The sequence below is a fragment of the Populus alba genome, chromosome 19, assembly GCF_005239225.2.
Source record: "Populus alba chromosome 19, ASM523922v2, whole genome shotgun sequence".
Lineage (NCBI taxonomy): Eukaryota > Viridiplantae > Streptophyta > Magnoliopsida > Malpighiales > Salicaceae > Populus > Populus alba.
In genome coordinates this window covers 935,309-954,760 of record NC_133302.1, presented here as the reverse complement: position 1 = coordinate 954,760, position 19,452 = coordinate 935,309, and the positions used below count along the sequence as shown (strand labels likewise).

Sequence of the window (19,452 nt, the reverse complement as noted above, 5' to 3'; positions counted from 1 at the left end):
TCTGTTTGGTAGAGAAAGATCTTTGGTTCAATTCGAAGATACAGGTTTCATCTGATCCATCATAAAATGTTTTTGATACGGCCTCCCATATTTCTTTGGCTATAGACAGGCGAATAAATCGTTGCATTAATGCTGGACTCATTGCATCAATGAGCCAACTTTTTACTCTATGATTTTCAGTAATCCATGCTCCAAGATTGGGAGCTCCAACTTCTGGTTTTTTTGTTTCTCCCGTGAGATATCCAGCTTTGTTGCGAGCCCCTATACGCATCTCCATGAGTTGAGACCATAATGAATAGTTGGTCTCATCAAGGATGACTCCGGTTGGGAAGGAAGAGTTATCTTGATGTACAATAATCTGTTGTGTTGGTGTTGGAACAATTGAAGTCGACATGTCTGCAGCCATAGAAGATACTAGATGAAGAAGAAAGCACAAATAACTTGTGAGTTACGTTTCAGAAATATAAAGGATTTTGTTTCGTAGAATAAGAACAGCAGCTTGATACAGATTATTTTTTCGTAGGAGAAGGGATTCGAGGTTCGTATTCGGTTTGGTTTACTGCAGACAGAATTGAGTCTGCTCTGATACCATGTAAACAATAGGGTTTCTGTAATATTACTTCTCTTCGTTATATTCTTCTCCACAGGAGGCAATATATATAGTTACACTTCAGAGATGAAATAGGAAAGATACAGAGGATAAGCAAGAGAGTTATTTGTTCCTATCTATATACAACTACGAATCAATCTAGGATTCCTATATGTACACAAATACAAATCAATTTAGGATTTAATACAGCTCATGCGCACAAAGGGGCTCCACGGTGACTTTCAAAATATGATGATTCATTTGATTCACACCTAATTTTGAGCCTAAAGTACACCAAGACACAATTAACAGAATTACAAAAAAAAAAAAAAAAAAAAGCTCATAATGTATACAAAGACACAATTTACTGTAGATTATAACAATAAAATAATTATTTCACCCTTCTAAAAACACCAACAACATTCATATAAAAAAGGACTTGGTAGTAATTTTGCTAACCTACACACACAGCTTCATATAAAAAGGACTTGTAAAGCTGCTTCCTGAACGTCTTCAGGCACTTTACTACAAATTGCAACACCACGCCCTCACTTGAGACAAATGCCATTTGATCCTCGAAACGGAAGTAGCAGCAGCAAATTTAATTCGATACTTTATTAATCATTTCCTTCAATTTACGCTGCTGAAGCTGCGCTATAGCCAATTTCTGAAGTAGATCCTTATTCTGCATAACCATTTCCAAACACCTAAACTTAATTCGATATTTTATTATATTTATATAATCAAAGTATAAAACCAGTAAGCACCTGAACTTAATTCAATATTTTATTATATTAAGGGCAAACTCACATCATACCTTAGACAGAAACCTTACAAAGGGAAGAAGGACATCCTTCGCGTTAGGATGCTCCCACTCCACCACTGACTCCCACCATTTTTTTGAACAATAGATCTCTCTGAGAGAAGGGGGAGGAGATGGCTCGCTATTTTCAAGCAACGGAAGACAAATTCCCATCCTCTTCAGCTTCTCACAATTCGTTACTTGAATTAATTGGAGAGAATCGCAAATCAGTTTTGCACTGCAAATGCTTTTCAGTTCTGGTAATCTAATCAATACCAGAGATCTTAACTTGGGGAGTTTGAGATCGGTGTTGCTTTCTTCACCCATAACCCCTTCTTCATCTGATCTTGTTCCACCTATTATCTCCTCCATTTTCTCACATCCTATAACTGTAATCCTTTCTAGGTTTACGAGGCTTGGCAGCAAGACAAGAGGGAACAACTTCTTCATGCTCTTACAATCATAACACCTAAACTCTTTAAGACCAGAAAATATTCCACTATAAGATGGAGATGGTGGTGGAGCAGAGCAGAACCAAGAAGATGAAACCAAGCTCTCCATGCTATTGCAATCAACAATGCTGATAACCTCCAGTTCAGTTGCATTCTTTATTAGACACCAAAAATCGCATAAACTTGTTGCATCATCATAATTATGAATGTCTAGTTGTTGAATGTCCTTCGAGAACATGACCTGAAAATCTCTGTCTCTGTCGAAACTCCAGTTACCCAAAACAATTGTTTTCCTTCTTAAATCACCATGATAATGATTATAATACTTATCCAGTAGTCCTACATGAATTTGGTATGTGGTTAGTGATTTGGTTTCATCCCGAGTTTTGAGATACTCCACGTAGTCTAAGTAACCTTCAAATTGGCATACCAAAGTTTCCAACTTCCTCAAGCATCCCACTTCCTTTCCTTTAACTGTTATCGGAGTAGGCGGTCGTTTTCTATTATCTTTGGTAGTAGGATGAATCTGCTCCTCCAATATAAGCACTTGCAGGAGAGAGAGCTTAGGTAACAACCCACTAGGAAACTCCTTTTCACCACATCCACTCATTCTAAGATACTTCAGGTTGCATAGACATTCCATGCCTTGAGGAATCTTTTCAAGTGCCCAAGTACGAGAGAGATCTAACCTCTTCAGTGCCTTGAGCTTTTCTAATGACGGCACATGCCTTAACATATTACAACCAATGAGCAATAATGCAGCGAGACTCACCAATTCAGAGACAGAATCAGGCAGTTTTGTGATCTTTGTACGAGACAGATCAAGAAACTTGAGCTCATGCAACTGCTCAAAAAATGAATCTGCAATAAATTGTAACTCTGAGTTTCTGCATAGCAATAGAGTTGAAAGACTGGGACACCTCGGTGAATGGCTGGAAGGAATTTCTTTAATTTGGTTATCCATCAGTGAAACTCTAGTAAGATTCTCTGTCCACTCCTCTGCATCCGGCAATTCTCTTAACTGTGCACCTGCTTTCACCATGCCTTGAGAGTTCTCTTGTAGTATTTGGATGGCCATGTCCCTAATCAAGTCATGCATTTTGATATAATGCGCTTCCTCAGCACTTTCCAATAGGCAGACTCTTTCAAGTTTATTCAGCATCGTGTGGCCTTTGTCAAATTCTGCCTCCCTACTCTTCAGCCCTTTTATCACTCCCTCGTCAATCAAATAAGCTATCAAATCCTCTCTACGGATCATGAAGTCTTCCGGGAATAATGCACAGTACAAGAAGCATTGCTGCAGTTCTGACTCCTTTAAGTGCATAAAACTAAATCTCAATATGTCGAATACCTCAGGCTCCATATCATCTTTTCTAACTTTTGATTCCTTCAATTCCTCCAATGCATTCCTCCACTCACGTACGTCAACCACTCCCCTCATGGCTGCAGCTATTGTTATAATTCCTAGCGGCAAACCAGCACATTCCCTTGCCACAGATTTTGCAATTTGTTCCACTTCCAGAGAAAGTGGTGTGTCCTGTCCAAGTCTCTCAATAAACAAAGCCCAAGCTTCTTCCTTCGAAATAGGATTCACTTTGATTATGTGTTGGGTACCCATCTGCTGACAAACATTTTCTAATCGTGTTGTAACAATCAGCTTGCATCCCTTAACAGCTTGGATAGGAATTCCCACCTTGCGTAGCTCAATAGCCTTCCACAAATCGTCTAAAATCAAAACCCATTTCTGTTTCTTCGTTAATTCTTTTGACAATTTGGAAGCTCTATCCAGCTCCTCATCTTCATTAGAAAGATCTAAATCAATCCGTTTGGCGATACTGTTTTGCAATTTATTAATGTTAGTATCTTGTGAAACAGTAATCCAGTAAACATGGCAGAAAGTGCCTGGTCTTTCTCGAAGTTGATTATAAATGTGTGTCACCAATGTCGTCTTTCCCACTCCGCCCATCCCATAGATGCCAATAGTTGAAACTTCATCGTGCATCAACCAAGACCAGATAGTCTTCTTATGGTCTTCGAATGCTTGACCCACCAGCTTTGTCGTTGGTACTGCGTCTCCTGGAGTCTCATTTGTGTTGCATGTAAGCCCTCCAGAAGAGCTAGCTCCTGCACCAGGCTGCACTACTCCTCCAGACTCCAGTCCCATTCTCTATATCATCCTCCATTAACCATCTACTGAACTCTTCCACACTTCTTCCAGGTGGGTGACCCATTCTATCCGCTGCTTGTGTCGTTCCTGCATCTCCTGCCAAATTGTCGACTTCATTATTGTTTTGTTCTTGTGGAGTGGTTGAAATGGCATTATCATTAACATTGCTTGAACTTGCTATGCTTTTATGTCTTTTGTTGGCACCATGCATAGCTTGAACAGCTGCTTCTTGAACTTGTTTAGGAACTCTTTCACAAATTGCAACACCACGCCCTTTCTCTCCTGATAAATGCCATTTGATCCTTGAAATGGAAGTATGGTTAGGAAATTGACGCCCGCAATAAATACACTTCATCTCCTCAACATGGTGCCAAAATGGGTCAGTTGATTGAACCATTTTGCCCTATATATAAAAACAGAGTCAAAATATTGAATAAAATTAATGTAAGTTACATCAATCGGAAAAGGAAAGGTTGAAACTAAAATAATAAGTTAAAAACAGCAAAGAATATAAAAAGGAAAAAAAAAGAATTTGTATGAACTCCATAAGGCAATTTATTTTATAAAAACTAAGAAAGATCAATTTATTTATATTTGGAAACCATTGATGATACAAAATCCAAAGTTTCTCAATAAAATTTGTACAACCTGTGTTTTACTTAAAAAGATTCAAACAATAGTTACTTGTCAAAAACAAAAACAGCAACAAAATGAAGAAGATTCGGGTCGTGACATATAAATAGTTTACCTGGATTCAAAAGAATTTTAACAAAAGAATCTGAAGCTAATTGCTGAGTGAGGAAACGTGTGGACGCGCCCCAATGTTGAAACTCTGGGAAAGCTGATCTGAAAATGTAAGCACAAGAATATAAGGAAGAGTAGGCAAACTAGTCACCTGTCAAGCTGACAAGAGGCACTCAACAGACAAAAGAAACCTTGAGAGCAGCTGTTTTTAAGATAAGTAGTTGAAGTTGATGGCAATATGTAAGAACAAAGCTAAATATCAGTTTTGAATTCTAAAATAGATCAAGCAACACATATATAATTAAGTTCTACTTGATTGATTAATCTACAATCCTACATATTTATTCTACAACCAAATGGGAAAATCTTATTTGAAACAAAATTAGTGGTAGAAAAACAAGAAAAGAAAGTAGGATTTACCTTTCAAGCAAGAAAGATACAGATCAAGAACTCAAAACGAGATGATTCGATTCAATCAGAAAAAGGAAGCACAGATCATAAGAAAGGTTTAGGAAATTTGGTGAGGGAAATTTGGAAGTCAATGGTATACTGAGAGAGATCTCTCTTACTGGAAGGCCAGCTATTAAAGTCATTGCAATAGAAATTGGCAGGAAGCTTCAACTTTATGTCACTTTCTGCCTGTGCTTTCTTTGTTCTCTATGCAAACTTTATGCCACTTTCTGCTTTATTTATTCACACTAACTATTAAAATATCAATAAAAAATTTGGTGAGGGAAATTAGGAAATCAAGGGTACACTGAGAAATCTCTTTCTTAGGCCTTGTTTGTTTCCCGGAAAGTAGTTTCCGGGAAATCATTTTCCAAACTTTCCTGTGTTTGTTTGTCATTAGGAAAGTTGGTCAGCGGAAAACACTTTCCGGTCAGCGGAAAACACTTTCTAGTCAACGAAAAATACTTTCCGGTCAACGGAAAACACTTTCCAGTCAATTTTAGTCAAAAAAAATTTGACTTGGTTTTCAGGAAAGTGTTTTCCTTTTAGCTGTGTTTGTTTTCCGAAAGTGGTTTCCGGGAAATCACTTTCCAAACTTTCTTGTGTTTGTTTTCCAGAAAGTGGTTTCCGGGAAATCACTTTCCAAACTTTCTTGTGTTTGTTTGCCAGTAGGAAAGTTGGTCAATGGAAAACACTTTCCAGTAAAAGGAAAATTTGGCTTGGTTTTCTTGGAAAGTGTTTTTCCTGAAAAATTTGAGGGGAAAACACTTTCCGGAAGTTGTGAAAAATTTAGAAATATCATTATTTGCTGATTATATCAAATTTGATCCTCAAACTTTTGATTGCTACATATATTTTTGTTTGAATATTTATTTTTCAATTTCATCTCTTAAAATTTTATTTTTATATTAACTTTGGTCCTTATTTTTATAATTACTATTTGCTTTTTCCTTATCATTTTTTTATTGAAATTTTTATTTATCAAATTTGATCCTCATTTTTTTGATTGTTACTTATTTATTTGAAATAATTTATGAAATGTTGATTATTATTATTTTAATTTCTTTATTTTTTTTTTTATTTTTTAGATTTGATCCCTATTATTTTGATTATTATTTGAGATAATTTATGAAATTATATATTTTTTTTCAATTTCATTCTCATTTAACTTTTTAATTTGTAAGATTTGTTCCTCATTATTTTAATAAACTTGAGAAAAATAAAATATTAATAAGTTATTTTCCAGCTTATTTTCCATGACATAACCAAACACTGGAAAGTGTTTTCCAGTTCATTTTCCATAACACTACCAAACATCGGAAAATACTTTCCCGGAATTCACTTTCCAGGAATTCACTTTCCCCGGAATTCACTTTCCAAAAGGAATTCACTTTCCTGCAAACAAACGGAGCCTTAGTGGAAGCAACTTTATCAAATCAAGGGTATACTGAGAGAGATCTCTCCTAGTGGAAGACTAGCTATTAAAGTCATTGCAATTAGCAATTAGCAATTAGCAATTAGCAAGCATCTTTATGTTTTTTTACTCTAAAGAAATAAAACAGAGGTGCTTTCTTTGTCCTGTATGCAATGATTACTCCCATGGAAACCACCATGCAAACTTCATGCCACTTTCTGCTTTATTTATTCACGCTAACTATTCAACGTGTTCACATTACACTGCTTCAAATCCTTGAGTCTACTGTTGTTAGATGCTAAAACAACAGTGTTATGTACTTTTTTTAATTAAAAAGCCAGAACAATTAATGAAGATCAATTGTTACTTCCACTGTCTCTTGAAACCACCATGCAAAGGGACTTTGTTTGTCCAATATGCAATTATATCCTCGAAACCACCATGCAAATTATTTTTAATTTCATGAATCACCTGCTTTATTTATTCACACTAACTATTCAACATGTTTACGTACATTATACTGTTTCAACCATTGAGTCTACTGTTAGATCGAACATATGCAATTATCATGACAGTAGTGATGATGCCGAGGAGCAATTCGGCTCGCTAATGACTTTCCTGTCACCATTTGCTTTTGGCAAAGAACTGGGATTATCAGCTTGTGTTGAATTTCATATTAAATATCTTGATCTCCTGATGTCTTAAGCAAGGTGTTCCAAGTGGTCAGGAGAGCATTGATACAGATGATTTATTTTTTCATCCATCCTGCTGCCAAGAGATTAACTTAAATTCTTTGATTTATTTAAGAAATAAAACCATTTAAAGACCAATATTATTCCTGCATATATACATCACATTTGTATAAGATCACGTACGATCTATAGGTAACAACCCGATTAAGAATCCTCCAATCTGTGTTGAACTCAGTGGAATCAGAAAGATTGAGAAGACAGAGAAGGAGAGAGCGGGAGAGAGAGAGACGGAGAGAAGAGAGGGAATCCACAGCAGTTCTCATTCATTTTTTGAAACGGTGCGCGTAACCAACGGCTAACAGCAGCTTAGTACGGTGCGTTTTGTCAAGAAATCAGTGGCAATTAAAAGTTATCCCTCCACCATTGTTAATTCCTGAGATATGCATGCATCCCTTCATGTGTTGAAATCTGAAGGCCTTTAAGATGGATCATTATTTCTTCTCAGAAAAAAGAAAAAGAAAAAGGGATCATTTCTTATCCATAATTGACAGAGAAGGAAATCACTAATGAGTGTGATTTATGTGGATTCCCTTATACACGCAGCCCTGCCTCCACCAACCCATGCACCAGATAGCTGGAGATGGTGGTGGAGCAGAGCAGAACCAAGAAGATGAAACCAAGCTCTCCATGCTATTGCAATCACTAATCTTGATAGCCTCCAGTTCAGTTGCATTCTTTATTAGAGACCAAAAATCGCATAAACTTGTTGCATCATCACAATTATGAATGCCTAGGTGTTGAATGTCCTTCGAGAACATGACCTGAAAATCTCTGTCTCTGTCGATACTCCAGTTAACCAAAACAATTGTTTTCCTACTGAAATCACCATGATAATGATTATAATACTTATCCAGTAGTCCTACATGAACTTGGTATGTGGTTAGTGATTTGGTTTCATCCCGAGTTTTGAGATACTCCACGTAGTCTAAGTAACCTTCAAAATGGCATACCAAAGTTTCCAACTTCCTCAAGCATCCCACTTCCTTTCCTTTAACTGTTATCGGAGGAGGCAGTCCTTTTCTATTATCTTTGGTAGTAGGATGAATCTGCTCCTCCAATACAAAGACTTGCAGGAGAGAGAGCTTAGGTAACAACCCACTAGGAAACTCCTTTTCACCACATCCATTCATTCTAAGATACCTCAGGTTGCATAGACATTCCATACCTTGAGGCATTTTTTCAAGTGCCCAAGTACCAGAGAGATCTAACCTCTTCAGTGCCTTGAGCTTTTCTAATGACGGCACATGCCTTAACATATTACAACCAATGAGCAATAATGCAGCGAGACTCACCAATTCAGACACAGAATCAGGCAGTTTTGTGATATTTGTATAAGACAGATCAAGAATCTTAAGCTCACGCAACTGCTCAAAAAATGAATTTGCAATAAATTGCAACTTTGAATTTCCGCGTAACAGTAGAGTTGAAAGATTGGGACACCTCAGTGAATGGCTACAAGGAATTTCTTTAATTTGGTTTTGCATCATTGAAACTCTAGTAAGATTCTCTGTCCACTCCTCTGCACCCGGCAATTCTCTTAACCGTGCACCTGCTTTAACCATGCCTTGAGAGTTCTCTTGTAGTATTTGGATGGCCATATCCCTAATCAAGTCATGCATCTTGAAAAATCTATGAGGACTGTACATTTTAACACTTTCCAAAAGGCAGGCACTTTCAAGTTTATTAAGCATCGAGTGGCCTTTGTCAAATTCTGCCTTCCTACTCAGGCCTTTTATCACTCCCTCATCAATCAAATAAGCTATCAAATCCTTTCTAGGGATCAAGAAGTCTTCCGGGAATAATGCACAGTACAAGAAACATTGTTGCAGTGCTGACTCCTTTAAGTGCATATAACTAAATCTTAATATTTTGAATACCTTCTCATCCATGTCCTCCTGCCAAGGTCTTGATTGTTTTAGTTCCTCTAAAGCATTCCTCCACTCGTGTATGTCCTCCACCCCCTTCATGGTTCCAGCCATTGTTATAATTCCCAGAGGCAAACCATCACACTCCTTTGTGATAGATTTTGCAATTTGTTCCACTTCTGGAGAAAGTGCCATTTGATGTCCAAGTCTCTCAATAAACAAAGTCCAAGCTTCTTCCTCCAATATAGGACTTACTTTGATTTTGTGTTGGGTATCCATCTGTTGACAAACCTTTTCTGATCGTGTTGTAAGAATCAGTTTGCATCCCTTAACAGCTTGGATAGGAACTCCGACCTTGTGTAGCTCAATATCCTTCCACAGATCATCTAAAATCAAAACCCATTTCTGTTTCTTCATTAATTCTTCTGACAAATCGAAAGCTCTATACAGCTCCTCACCTTCATTAGAAAGATCTAAACCAATCCGTCTGGCGATACTGTTTTGCAATTTACTAATGCTGGTATCTTGTGAAACAGTAATCCAGTAAACATGACAAAAACTGTCTCGTCTTTTTTGAAGTTGATCATATATATGTTTCACCAATGTCGTCTTACCCACCCCGCCCATCCCATAGATGCCAATAGTTGAAACTTCATCGTGCATCAACCAAGACCAGATAGTCTTCTCATGGTCTTCGAATGCTTGACCCACCAGCTTTGTCGTTGCTACTGCATCTCCTTTGATCGCATCTGTGTTGCATGTAATCCCTCCAGAAGAGCTAGCTCCAGCACCAGGCTGCACTACTCCTCCAGTCCCATTCTCTATATCATCCTCCATTAACCATCTACTGAACTCTTCCACACTTCTTCCAGGTGGGTGACCCATTATATCCGCTGCTTGTGTCGTTCCTGCATCTCCTGCCAAATTGTCGACTTCATTGTTTTGTTCTTGTGGAGTGGTGGAAATGGCATTATCATTAACATTGCTCGAACTTGCTATGCTTTTATGTCTTTTGTTGGCACCATGCATAGCTAGAAAAGCTGCTTCTTGAACTTGTTTAGGAACTCTTTCACAAATTGCAACACCATGCCCTTTCTCTCCTGATAAATGCCATTTGATCCTTGAAATGGAAGTATCGTTAGGAAATTGACGCCCGCAATGCATACACTTCATCTCCTCAACATGGTGCCAAAATGGGTCAGTTGATTGAACCATTTTGCCCTATATATAAAACAGAGTCAAAATATTGAATAAAATTAATTGGAAAAGGAAAGGTTGAGACTAGAATAAATAAAAAGAAAAAACAATGAATTTGGTATGAACTCCTTAAGGCAAGGATTATAAAAACAAAGAAAGATCAATTTATTTATATTTGGAAACCATTGATGATCCTAACTCCAAAGTTTCTCAATAAAATTTCTACAATAGTTACATGTCAAACTATTAAAAACACCAAACTTACAGTTCAAGTCTACAGAAAAAGGATTCAAACAATAGTTACATGTCAAAAACGATAACAACAACAAAATGAAGAAGATGAAGTATAAATACTGTACCAGGATTCAAAAGAATCTGAAGCTAATTGCTGAGTGAGTTAACGTGTGGACGCACCTCAATGTTGAAATGCCGGAAAAGCTGATCTGAAAATGTAAGCGCAAGAATTTGAGAAAGAGTAGTGAAACTAACTAGTTACCTGTCAAGCTGACAAGAGGCACTCAACAGACAAAAGAAACCTTGAGAGCAGCTGTTTTTAAGACAAGTAGTTGAAGTTGATGGCAATATGTAAGAACAAAGCTAAATATGAGTTTTGAGTTCTAAAATAGATCGAGCAACACATATATAATTAAGTTCTACTTGATTGATCAATCTACAATCCTACTTAATAATTCTACAACCAAATGGGCAAATCTTATATGAAACAAAATTAGTGGTAGAAAAACAAGAAAAGAAAGTAGGATTTACCTTTCAAGCAAGAAAGATACAGATCAAGAACAGAATACGAGATGATTCGATTCAATCAGAAAAAGGAAGCACAGATCATGAGAAAGGTTCAAGAAATTTGGTGAGGGAAATTAGGAAATCAATGGTATACTGAGAGATCTCTCTCTTAGTGGAAGACTAGCTATTAAAAAAGTCACTGCAATTTGCAAGCAACTTTATGTTTTTTCCTTTGGAGAAGTCAGTAGAAATTGGATGGAAGCTACAACTCCACCTACCACAGGTAAACAGCAAGCTTATTTTTAGTCAATAATTGTAAATGCCTTGTGCTTTCTTTGTCCTGTATGCAAAGACTAGTCTCACTGCCTCCTGGAAACCACCAATGTCACTTTCATGAATCTCTTGCTTTATTTATTCGCACTAACTATTCAACGTGTTCACATTACACTGCTTCAAATCCTTTGAGTCTACTGTTAGATGCTAAAACAACAGTGTTATGTACTTTTTAATAAAAAAAAAACCCAGATTCATGAGAACAATTAATGAAGATCGAAACTCCAAAGAAAAATCACTTGGCCAGAAATAAACAGTGCTTACTCGGGTCAGCTGCTAGTAGGGATGAGGAAAAAATGGAATAACTGACTAAAAATAATAATAAAAAACACTGAAATTTAAAAAAAAAAAAACGAATTAAGTAATTAAAAAATCATAAAAAATTTCCAGTTCAATTCAGTTTAGGTTTTTAAAGTTGAAAATTGATTGAACCAAATCGTTCAGCTAGACCATTACTTAACACTTAAAAAAAACAAGTATAAATAAGTTTTTTTTTAACCCTAAATCTAAAATAGTATTCTCTAAAGACAATCAGCCGCGCTCTTTTACTCTCTGCATCTCTATTTTCTCTGATTTTCCTCTATATTCACATCCCAAAATTGTTAGGAATTGTTAGCTCCTGCTGCTCCATGCTCCTCTGTTCTCCTATCAAATTCACACTTTTTTTCACTTTTGATTTTAATTTTTTTAATTCTTCCATCAAAGGCACGCACTCGGTACATGACGTATCTACCACTGCCTTCCTTCAGATTCAAAGCGGCACTCAACTAAGGGACTTCGGGCCAGAAGAAAGTAATGTTTACTGACGGGATAAGACGAAAAAGATCCCTCTCTTTACTTTTACTTTTGCTTTTAATTTTTTTTTCTTTTTATTTCTCATGTAACCTTAGATTTTTATGTCAAACTCGTAAAAAATAATTTTGTGAAGACAACAGGATAACAATTGAAATAGTATCCTTAGCTGGTTTAGCTTGTTGAAAAGCTAAGATTTCTTATAAAATAAGCATAAAGTTGTGAAAATAAAAATAAAACAAATAAGTTTAAACTAGTTTGGAAGAAAAAAAAAAACCTAACCTAACATGGTCGATTCTAACTGGTTTTTAGTTCGGTTCAGAAACTTTTAAAACAATAATTTCAGTTTTTTTTATTGATTTTACCCAAAATCAGAACTGAAAATGCAGACCCCTAGCTGCTAGCATGGATAAACATATGCTACTTGGGGAATATCAGCACAAAAAAGGAACCATCTCTTAAAGGTAAGCAAGCTGTCTTTCACCCTTTTCCTTTTTGTTGTTTTATTTAATCAGTACTGCTAACTTATATTTAGTCTGTCAGTAACAGCTGATCTCGTGAAGGTGAGCACAGGCAATTAATTGATTATCATGAAGGAGGACTAGATAATTATTTCTTGTGTAATAGGGCAAATCCCTTGTGCTCTCTTTGTCCAATATGCAATTATTACAGATGATCTCCTGATGTCTTAATTAAATAGCAAGGTGTTCCAAGTAGTCATGGGGAGAGCATGGATACAGATGATTTATTTTTTCATCAATCCTGCTACCAAGAGATTATGGTGTTCAATCGAAATAGAAATTGCAGAAAGATGCTTTCCTTTAGTCATTAGCTTGCTTGGAATGGAAGAAATGCATGATTTCCCAATATTCAAAGTTCCAGTGTGTAATGTTTTGAAAATAAAAAAAGAATAGGAAAAGGACAACAAAGCTTTTGAAGGTTTAAAAGTAGATATAAATGAATAAGGGGTTTTTTGATAATTGAATAAAATTTTACTAAGTATATATAGAAAAAGAAAAAGAAAGAGGGATCTGAAATTTGTGAGGAAGAACTAGTAGGAGAGAAGAAAAGGGAAAAAAAAGAAAAAAGAAGAGGAAAGAGAGAAAGATAAAGGAAGATGAAGAGAGTTAGCAAATTAAGTTTAAATTATAAGATTTATGTTTTGATGTGTATAAATGTGTTTTTTTAGCTTTGATTTACTTTTTTGTTGAAGATTAGGGTTTGAAGATTTTGTTTTGGGTTGATTGATGAATTGATTTGAATATTATGGGTAATTGATTTAGTTGATTTTGAAAGATTTTATATAAAAATAATGATTTTTGAGTTATGGTTTATTTAAGTGATGAATTTGAGTTAGAGATTTTGGTGAATTAGTAGATAAGCTATGGAAAAAATCTGGGTTTAAGGTTGAAGATGATGAAATTTCAGTTTGGTCCTTTAATTTATGAAAATTACAATTTAGTCCTCGAACTTTGGAAAATTATAAAATAATCCCTGGATCATAGTTAGAGATTCTGGACAGTATTGAGGATGAATTATGGGCAAGATTCTAGTATAATTATAAATTTATGATATTTTTAGTTTGGTCCTCTAATTTGAGAAAATTACAATTTGACCCCTAAATATTTGATAAAAATTCCAGCATAATTAGAGATTCTTGAAAGAATTGATGATGAATTATGGGCAAACTTCGAGTATAGTTATGAATTTATGATATTTTCAGTTTGGTCCTTTAATTTGACCCCTAAAAATCTGCTAAAATTCTAGATTGGTCCCTCGCTATAATATTAGCTTTTTGGTTTGATGAATAATTGAGGTTTATTTTTTTAACTATTATCAAGTCTTATTATTTGTTTTTTTATGAATTAAATTTCAAGAAAACCATTTAATTTTTGGATTTTAAGGAAAAATAACTAGTTTAGTTCAAAAACATATAGGGTTATGGAATACACCCTTAGTTAAATGTATTAAACACATTGTATGTTCTTTTTAAGTTTTTTTTTGAACATGTATCTTTTGTATTCAAATATTGCTTTTGGTAAGGATAAAGCAGTCAAGTAGATTTTTTACAAACAAGAAAGAAAAGAGATTAACTTAAATTCTTTGAATTATTTAAGAAATAAAACCATTTAAAAACCAATATTATTCCTTCATACATCACATTTGTATAAGATCACGATCTAGAGGTAACAACCCGATTAAGAATCCTCCAATCTGTGTTGAAGACAGAGAAGGAGAGAGAGGGAGCGAGAGAAAGACGGGGAGAGAGGGAAGCCACAGCAGTTCTTATTCATTTTTTGCATGCCCATTCTGTTACAACTGCCACTATATATAGGCAGAGCAGGAGAAGGTGCTGACTTGACAGCCTTCTCAGTGATGAGAATTACAATTTATTGAAACGGTGCGCATAAGTAACGGCTTAACAACAGCTTAGTACGGTGGGTTTTGTCAAGAAATCAGTGGCAATTAAAAGTTATCCCTCCACCATTAATGTTAATTCCTGAGATATGTATGCATCCCTTCATGTGTAGGAATCTGAAGGCCTTTAAGATGGATCATTATTTCTTCTCAGAAAAAAAGAAAAAGAAAAAGATGGATCATTTCTTATCCATAATTGAAGAAAACGTGTGCTGCACATTTTTTTGCGAAGGCAATATGCATTTATCAGATCGAACATATGCAATTATCATGACAGTGATGCTGCACTTTATTTATTCACACTAACTATTCAACGAGTTCACGTTGCACTGCTTTAAATCCTCGAGTCTAATGAATTAATGAAGATAGAAACTCCAAAGAAAATCACTTGGCCAGAAATAACATACTTCAGTACTGGGGTCTGCAGCTAGCATGGATAAAATTATCTCCTTCCTTGTTTGATTATGTAGACATGCGTTATGGGATTGTTATCATTTAATCTAACAGAATTGATACTGGAAGATGTAGTCTCTGTGTGATCTCTCGTTTTCCTTGTAGTTTTTTGTATTTCAACACATGAATTCTAGCTAGTTGGTTTAACAGACCCTGACTATGCTTTTACTCTCTGCTTTTGGCAAAGAAGTGGACTCATCAGCTTGTGATAAATATCTGGATCTCGCGATGTATTAAAGCAAGGTGTTCCGAGTAGTCAGGAGAGCATGGATACAAGTTCGATCAATCTGGTCTACTGAAATTAATTTTGCTAAAAAGAAATTGCAGAGAGATGCTTTCCTTTGGTCATTAGCTTGCTTGGAATGGAAGAAATGCCAGATTTCCCAGTATTCAAAGTTCCAGTACTTCTGTTTTGGTTGATCAAATACTGTGGTACGGATATAGTCCAATCGATTTTTTATAAACGAAAAAGAAACGAGATTAACTTCAATTCTTTGATTTATTTAAGAAATAAAACCATTAAAAACCAAGGGGCCGGGTCTCGGGTTTCATGGGTCAACCCGGATTAACCCAGAATAATTAAAAATAAATAAATAAATTAATATTTCATATGAAAAAAATCCATGTAAATATGGATTATACATATTATAAATAATGAAGTTTAAAATAATATTTTAAAAAAGTTTTTTATCCCACATTAAAAAGATATTATGTTAAGCTTTTAAGTTGAAGTATTTAAATTAAAAAAGTTTTTTATCCCACATTGAAAAAACATAACTTTTTTCTTTGGGAACATAAAGTATATATACTAATGGGTTTCAAATCCCACATTGAAAAAAACATAAATTTTTTCATGAGAATATAGAGTATATATATGAAATGGCTTTAAATCCCACATTGAAAAGATATTATGTTAATCCCATATTGAAAAGATACTATGTTATCATTTTAAGTTGAAGTATTTAAACCAAAAGGTTTTTTCCCATATTGAAAAAACTTGATTTTTTCATTGGGAATATTAGAGTATATATACTAATGGGTTTTTTATCCCACATTGAAAAAACATGATTTTTTCCTTGGGAACATAGAGTATATATACTAATGGGTTTCAAATCTCACATTGAAAAAACATAACTTTTTTCATGGGAACATGGAGTATATCTATGAAAGGGCTTCAAATCCCACATTGAAAAGATACAATGTTATCATTTTAAGTTGAAGTATTTAAACCAAAAGGTTTTTTATCCCACATTGAAAAAACATGATTTTTTCCTTGGGAACATAGAGTATATATACTAATGGGTTTCAAATCTCACATTGAAAAAACATAACTTTTTCATGGGAACATGGAGTATATCTATGAAAGGGCTTCAAATCCCACATTGAAAAGATACAATGTTATCATTTTAAGTTGAAGTATTTAAACCAAAAGGTTTTTTATCCCATATTGAAAAAACTTGATTTTTTCATTGGGAATATAGAGTATATATACTAATGGTTTCAAATCCCACATTGAAAAAACATAACTTTTTTTCATGGGAACATAGAGTATATATATGAAAGGGCTTCAAATCCCACATTGAAAAGATACTATATTATTCTTTTAAGTTGAAGTATTTAAACAAAAAGGTTTTTTATCCCACATTGAAAAAACATGATTTTTTCCTTGGGAACATAGAGTATATATACTAATGGGTTTCAAATCCCACATTGAAAAAACATAACTTTTTTCATGGAAACATAGAGTATATATATGAAAGGGCTTCAAATCCCACATTGAAAAGATACTATGTTATTCTTTTAAGTTGAAGTATTTAAACCAAAAAGGTTTTTTATCCCACATTGAAAAAAACATGATTTTTTTCTTGGGAACATAGAATATATATACTAATGGGTTTCAAATCCCACATTGAAAAAACATAACTTTTTTCATGGGAACATAAAGTATATATATGAAAAGACTTCAAATCCGACATTGAAAAGATACTATGTTATCATTTTAAGTTGAAGTATTTAAACCAAAAGGTTTTTTATCCCACATTGAAAAAACATGATTTTTTCCTTGGAAATATAGAGTATATATACTAATGGGTTTCAAATCCCACATTGAAAAAACATAACTTTTTTCATGGAAACATAGAGTATATATAATAATGGGTTTCAAATCCCACATTGAAAAAATATAATTTTTTTAATGTGAACATAGAGTATATATATGAAAGGGCTTCAAACCTCACATTGAAAAGATACTATGTTATCATTTTAAGTTGAAATATTTAAACCAAATTTTTTTTTATCCCACATTTTTTAAAAAAAAAACCCGGGTCTCGTCCGGCTTTGCCCGGGTCGCGGGTCGACCCGCCGGGTCTCCCGGGTTTGGCCGGGCTGTTGCCACAGCCAGTTTTTTATTAAACTCGAACCGGTCTAGCCACCGGGTCAACCCGACAGGCCGGGCCGGGTTTAATAACTATGCTTCTTTCTTCTATAACTCTTCTCTTCTACTGTTTTTTTTTTTTTTCTATTAAAACTTTTACAAAATTAGTTGTGAAATATTTTAAAGATGAAATGAAGTGTGTTTTGGAATATGATGAGATACATTGAACATTAAGCAGAGAAAGTTGCCGGAAGATGTTCTCTTGTCCCCGTGCCACCCGTGACGCTCTCTTCGCCATCAGTGCCACCGGAAGATGTTATCACCATTGTCACTGCAACTCCAGGTACTCCTTGTCTCTCTCCATCCGTTGATTTATCTTTTCCATTGAATTTGGATTCCCATGCTGTACCCTCGGGGCCTCCACTTCCCCTGTTTTATTGCCCAATCAGAACTCTACTGCCGCCCCACCTTCAGCCCTAGGTAATAGCCCAGCTCATTGTTTGGAACCTCCTCCCCGCCATCCCACCTCCAGAACCCACAACATGAGCACTCGTTCCATGAACCAAATCTACAAGGTATTCTGTCACCAAACATCCCGAAACCATTGACAGGTTTAAGGCCAGACTTGTGGCTAAAGGCTACCACCAACGGCCGAGAGTTGATTACAAGGAGACCTTCAGCCCTGTCATTAAGCCAACCACCATTAGAATTGTTTTGTCAATTGCTGTGATGAATGGGTGGGATTTGTGCCAAATGGACGTGAACAGTGCTTTCCTACGTGGGAAACTTAGTGAGACAATTTACATGTTCCAACCACCGGGTTTTAAAGATTTATCTAAACCTGATCATGCCTGTAAACTCAACAAAGCTATTTATGCTCTCAAACAGGCCCCTCGGGCATGGTATTCGGCTCTGAAAAATGCTCTACTTCAATTTGGTTTTGCTAATTCAAAAGCAGACTCATCTCTGTTTGTTTATACTTATGATAGCACTATATGTGGATGACTTGTTATCAATTGCAACAACTCCAGATTTGTGTGTTCCATTATTGACCAACTTGGCTGGAAATTTTTCAACTTCAGTATACATCACCTTTGTAGGCTCCAATCCCATCTCATGGAGCTCGAAGAGACAACACGCAGTGGCACGATCATCAAATGAAGCTGAGTACAGGGCCCTTGCTACTGCAGCCTCTGAAACTATGTGGATACATTCCCTTCTTCAGTAACTACACTTCAAGCTCCACTCCCCTCCATTACTGCTATGTGACAATTTTGTCCAACATTCAAGGATGAAGCATATCCAAGTTGATCTCCACTTTGTCCACGATCTGGTTCAAATGGGCACTCTTCAAGTCAGGCATGTGCGCACTCAAGACAGGCATGTGCGCACTCACTCAAGACCAGCTGGCTGATTTATTAACGAAGCCTCTTTCACGGCAACGAACAGAACTCCCCAGAGGCAAAATTGCCCTTGCTGATGACAGCTCAATTTTGAGGGGGTTTATCAAGGCAGATTACCCTTCAGCAAACTCACCAGAATCCTAGCCTACAATCACGCAGATTCTTACCAAAACTAGTACCACTGAATACCATAATCTGTGTAGCAGAGTTATAGCCAACAAATTTGTGTTCTATATTTAGCATACTGTAATTCCTTCATTTGTGTCTACAATCAATATATATTAGACATCAAATCATAGTAATAAAATTGAGGAGAATTTCCATTGAAACACACTCTCTGCATCTTCTATACACACTCCCTTGAGAACATTCAACTGGACTTGAGCTTTCCAAAGTGAAGTTGTTATAAGAAAGATATATAAAGACAACCGATGACAAAACTTCAAAGTATCTCTCATCTATGAAGTTCTTGAATTAGGATTTGTTTTTTCTTTTTTCTGGAAACT

The 19,452-nt window shown here is 35.5% G+C and overlaps 2 protein-coding genes across 2 annotated transcripts; both read right to left on the bottom strand.

Annotated features, from left to right (window-relative positions):
• Positions 1-701: 701 nt before the first annotated feature.
• On the bottom strand, positions 702-5,414 carry LOC118039826 (disease resistance protein At4g27190-like). Its single transcript, XM_073406717.1, has 4 exons — positions 5,175-5,414; positions 4,759-4,856; positions 1,407-4,413; positions 702-1,274 (listed from the first exon to the last, which is right to left on the bottom strand). The coding sequence occupies exons 3-4, from the start codon at positions 4,005-4,007 to the stop codon at positions 1,191-1,193; spliced, it is 2,685 nt and encodes an 894-aa protein (XP_073262818.1). The 5' UTR covers positions 4,008-4,413; positions 4,759-4,856; positions 5,175-5,414; the 3' UTR covers positions 702-1,190.
• Positions 5,415-7,448: 2,034 nt separating this feature from the next.
• Positions 7,449-11,666, bottom strand: LOC118039825 (probable disease resistance protein At1g61300). The gene is made up of 3 exons (XM_035046621.2): positions 11,198-11,666; positions 10,792-10,875; positions 7,449-10,456 (listed from the first exon to the last, which is right to left on the bottom strand). Exon 3 carries the CDS (start codon positions 10,448-10,450, stop codon positions 7,874-7,876), a length of 2,577 nt encoding a protein of 858 aa, XP_034902512.2. The 5' UTR covers positions 10,451-10,456; positions 10,792-10,875; positions 11,198-11,666; the 3' UTR covers positions 7,449-7,873.
• Between the last annotated feature and the right edge of the window lie 7,786 nt (positions 11,667-19,452).

What these genes read in the sequence shown, in the direction of transcription:
- LOC118039826 (XM_073406717.1), bottom strand. Translation starts at nt 4,007, where the DNA reads ATGGGACTGGAGTCTGGAGGAGTAGTGCAGCCTGGTGCAGGAGCTAGC. An exon ending in TTGTAAGGTTTCTGTCTAAG is followed by an intron (nt 1,275 to 1,406) that starts GTATGATGTGAG and finishes ATGGTTATGCAG; the next exon opens with AATAAGGATCTACTTCAGAA.
- LOC118039825 (XM_035046621.2), bottom strand. Translation starts at nt 10,450, where the DNA reads ATGGTTCAATCAACTGACCCATTTTGGCACCATGTTGAGGAGATGAAG.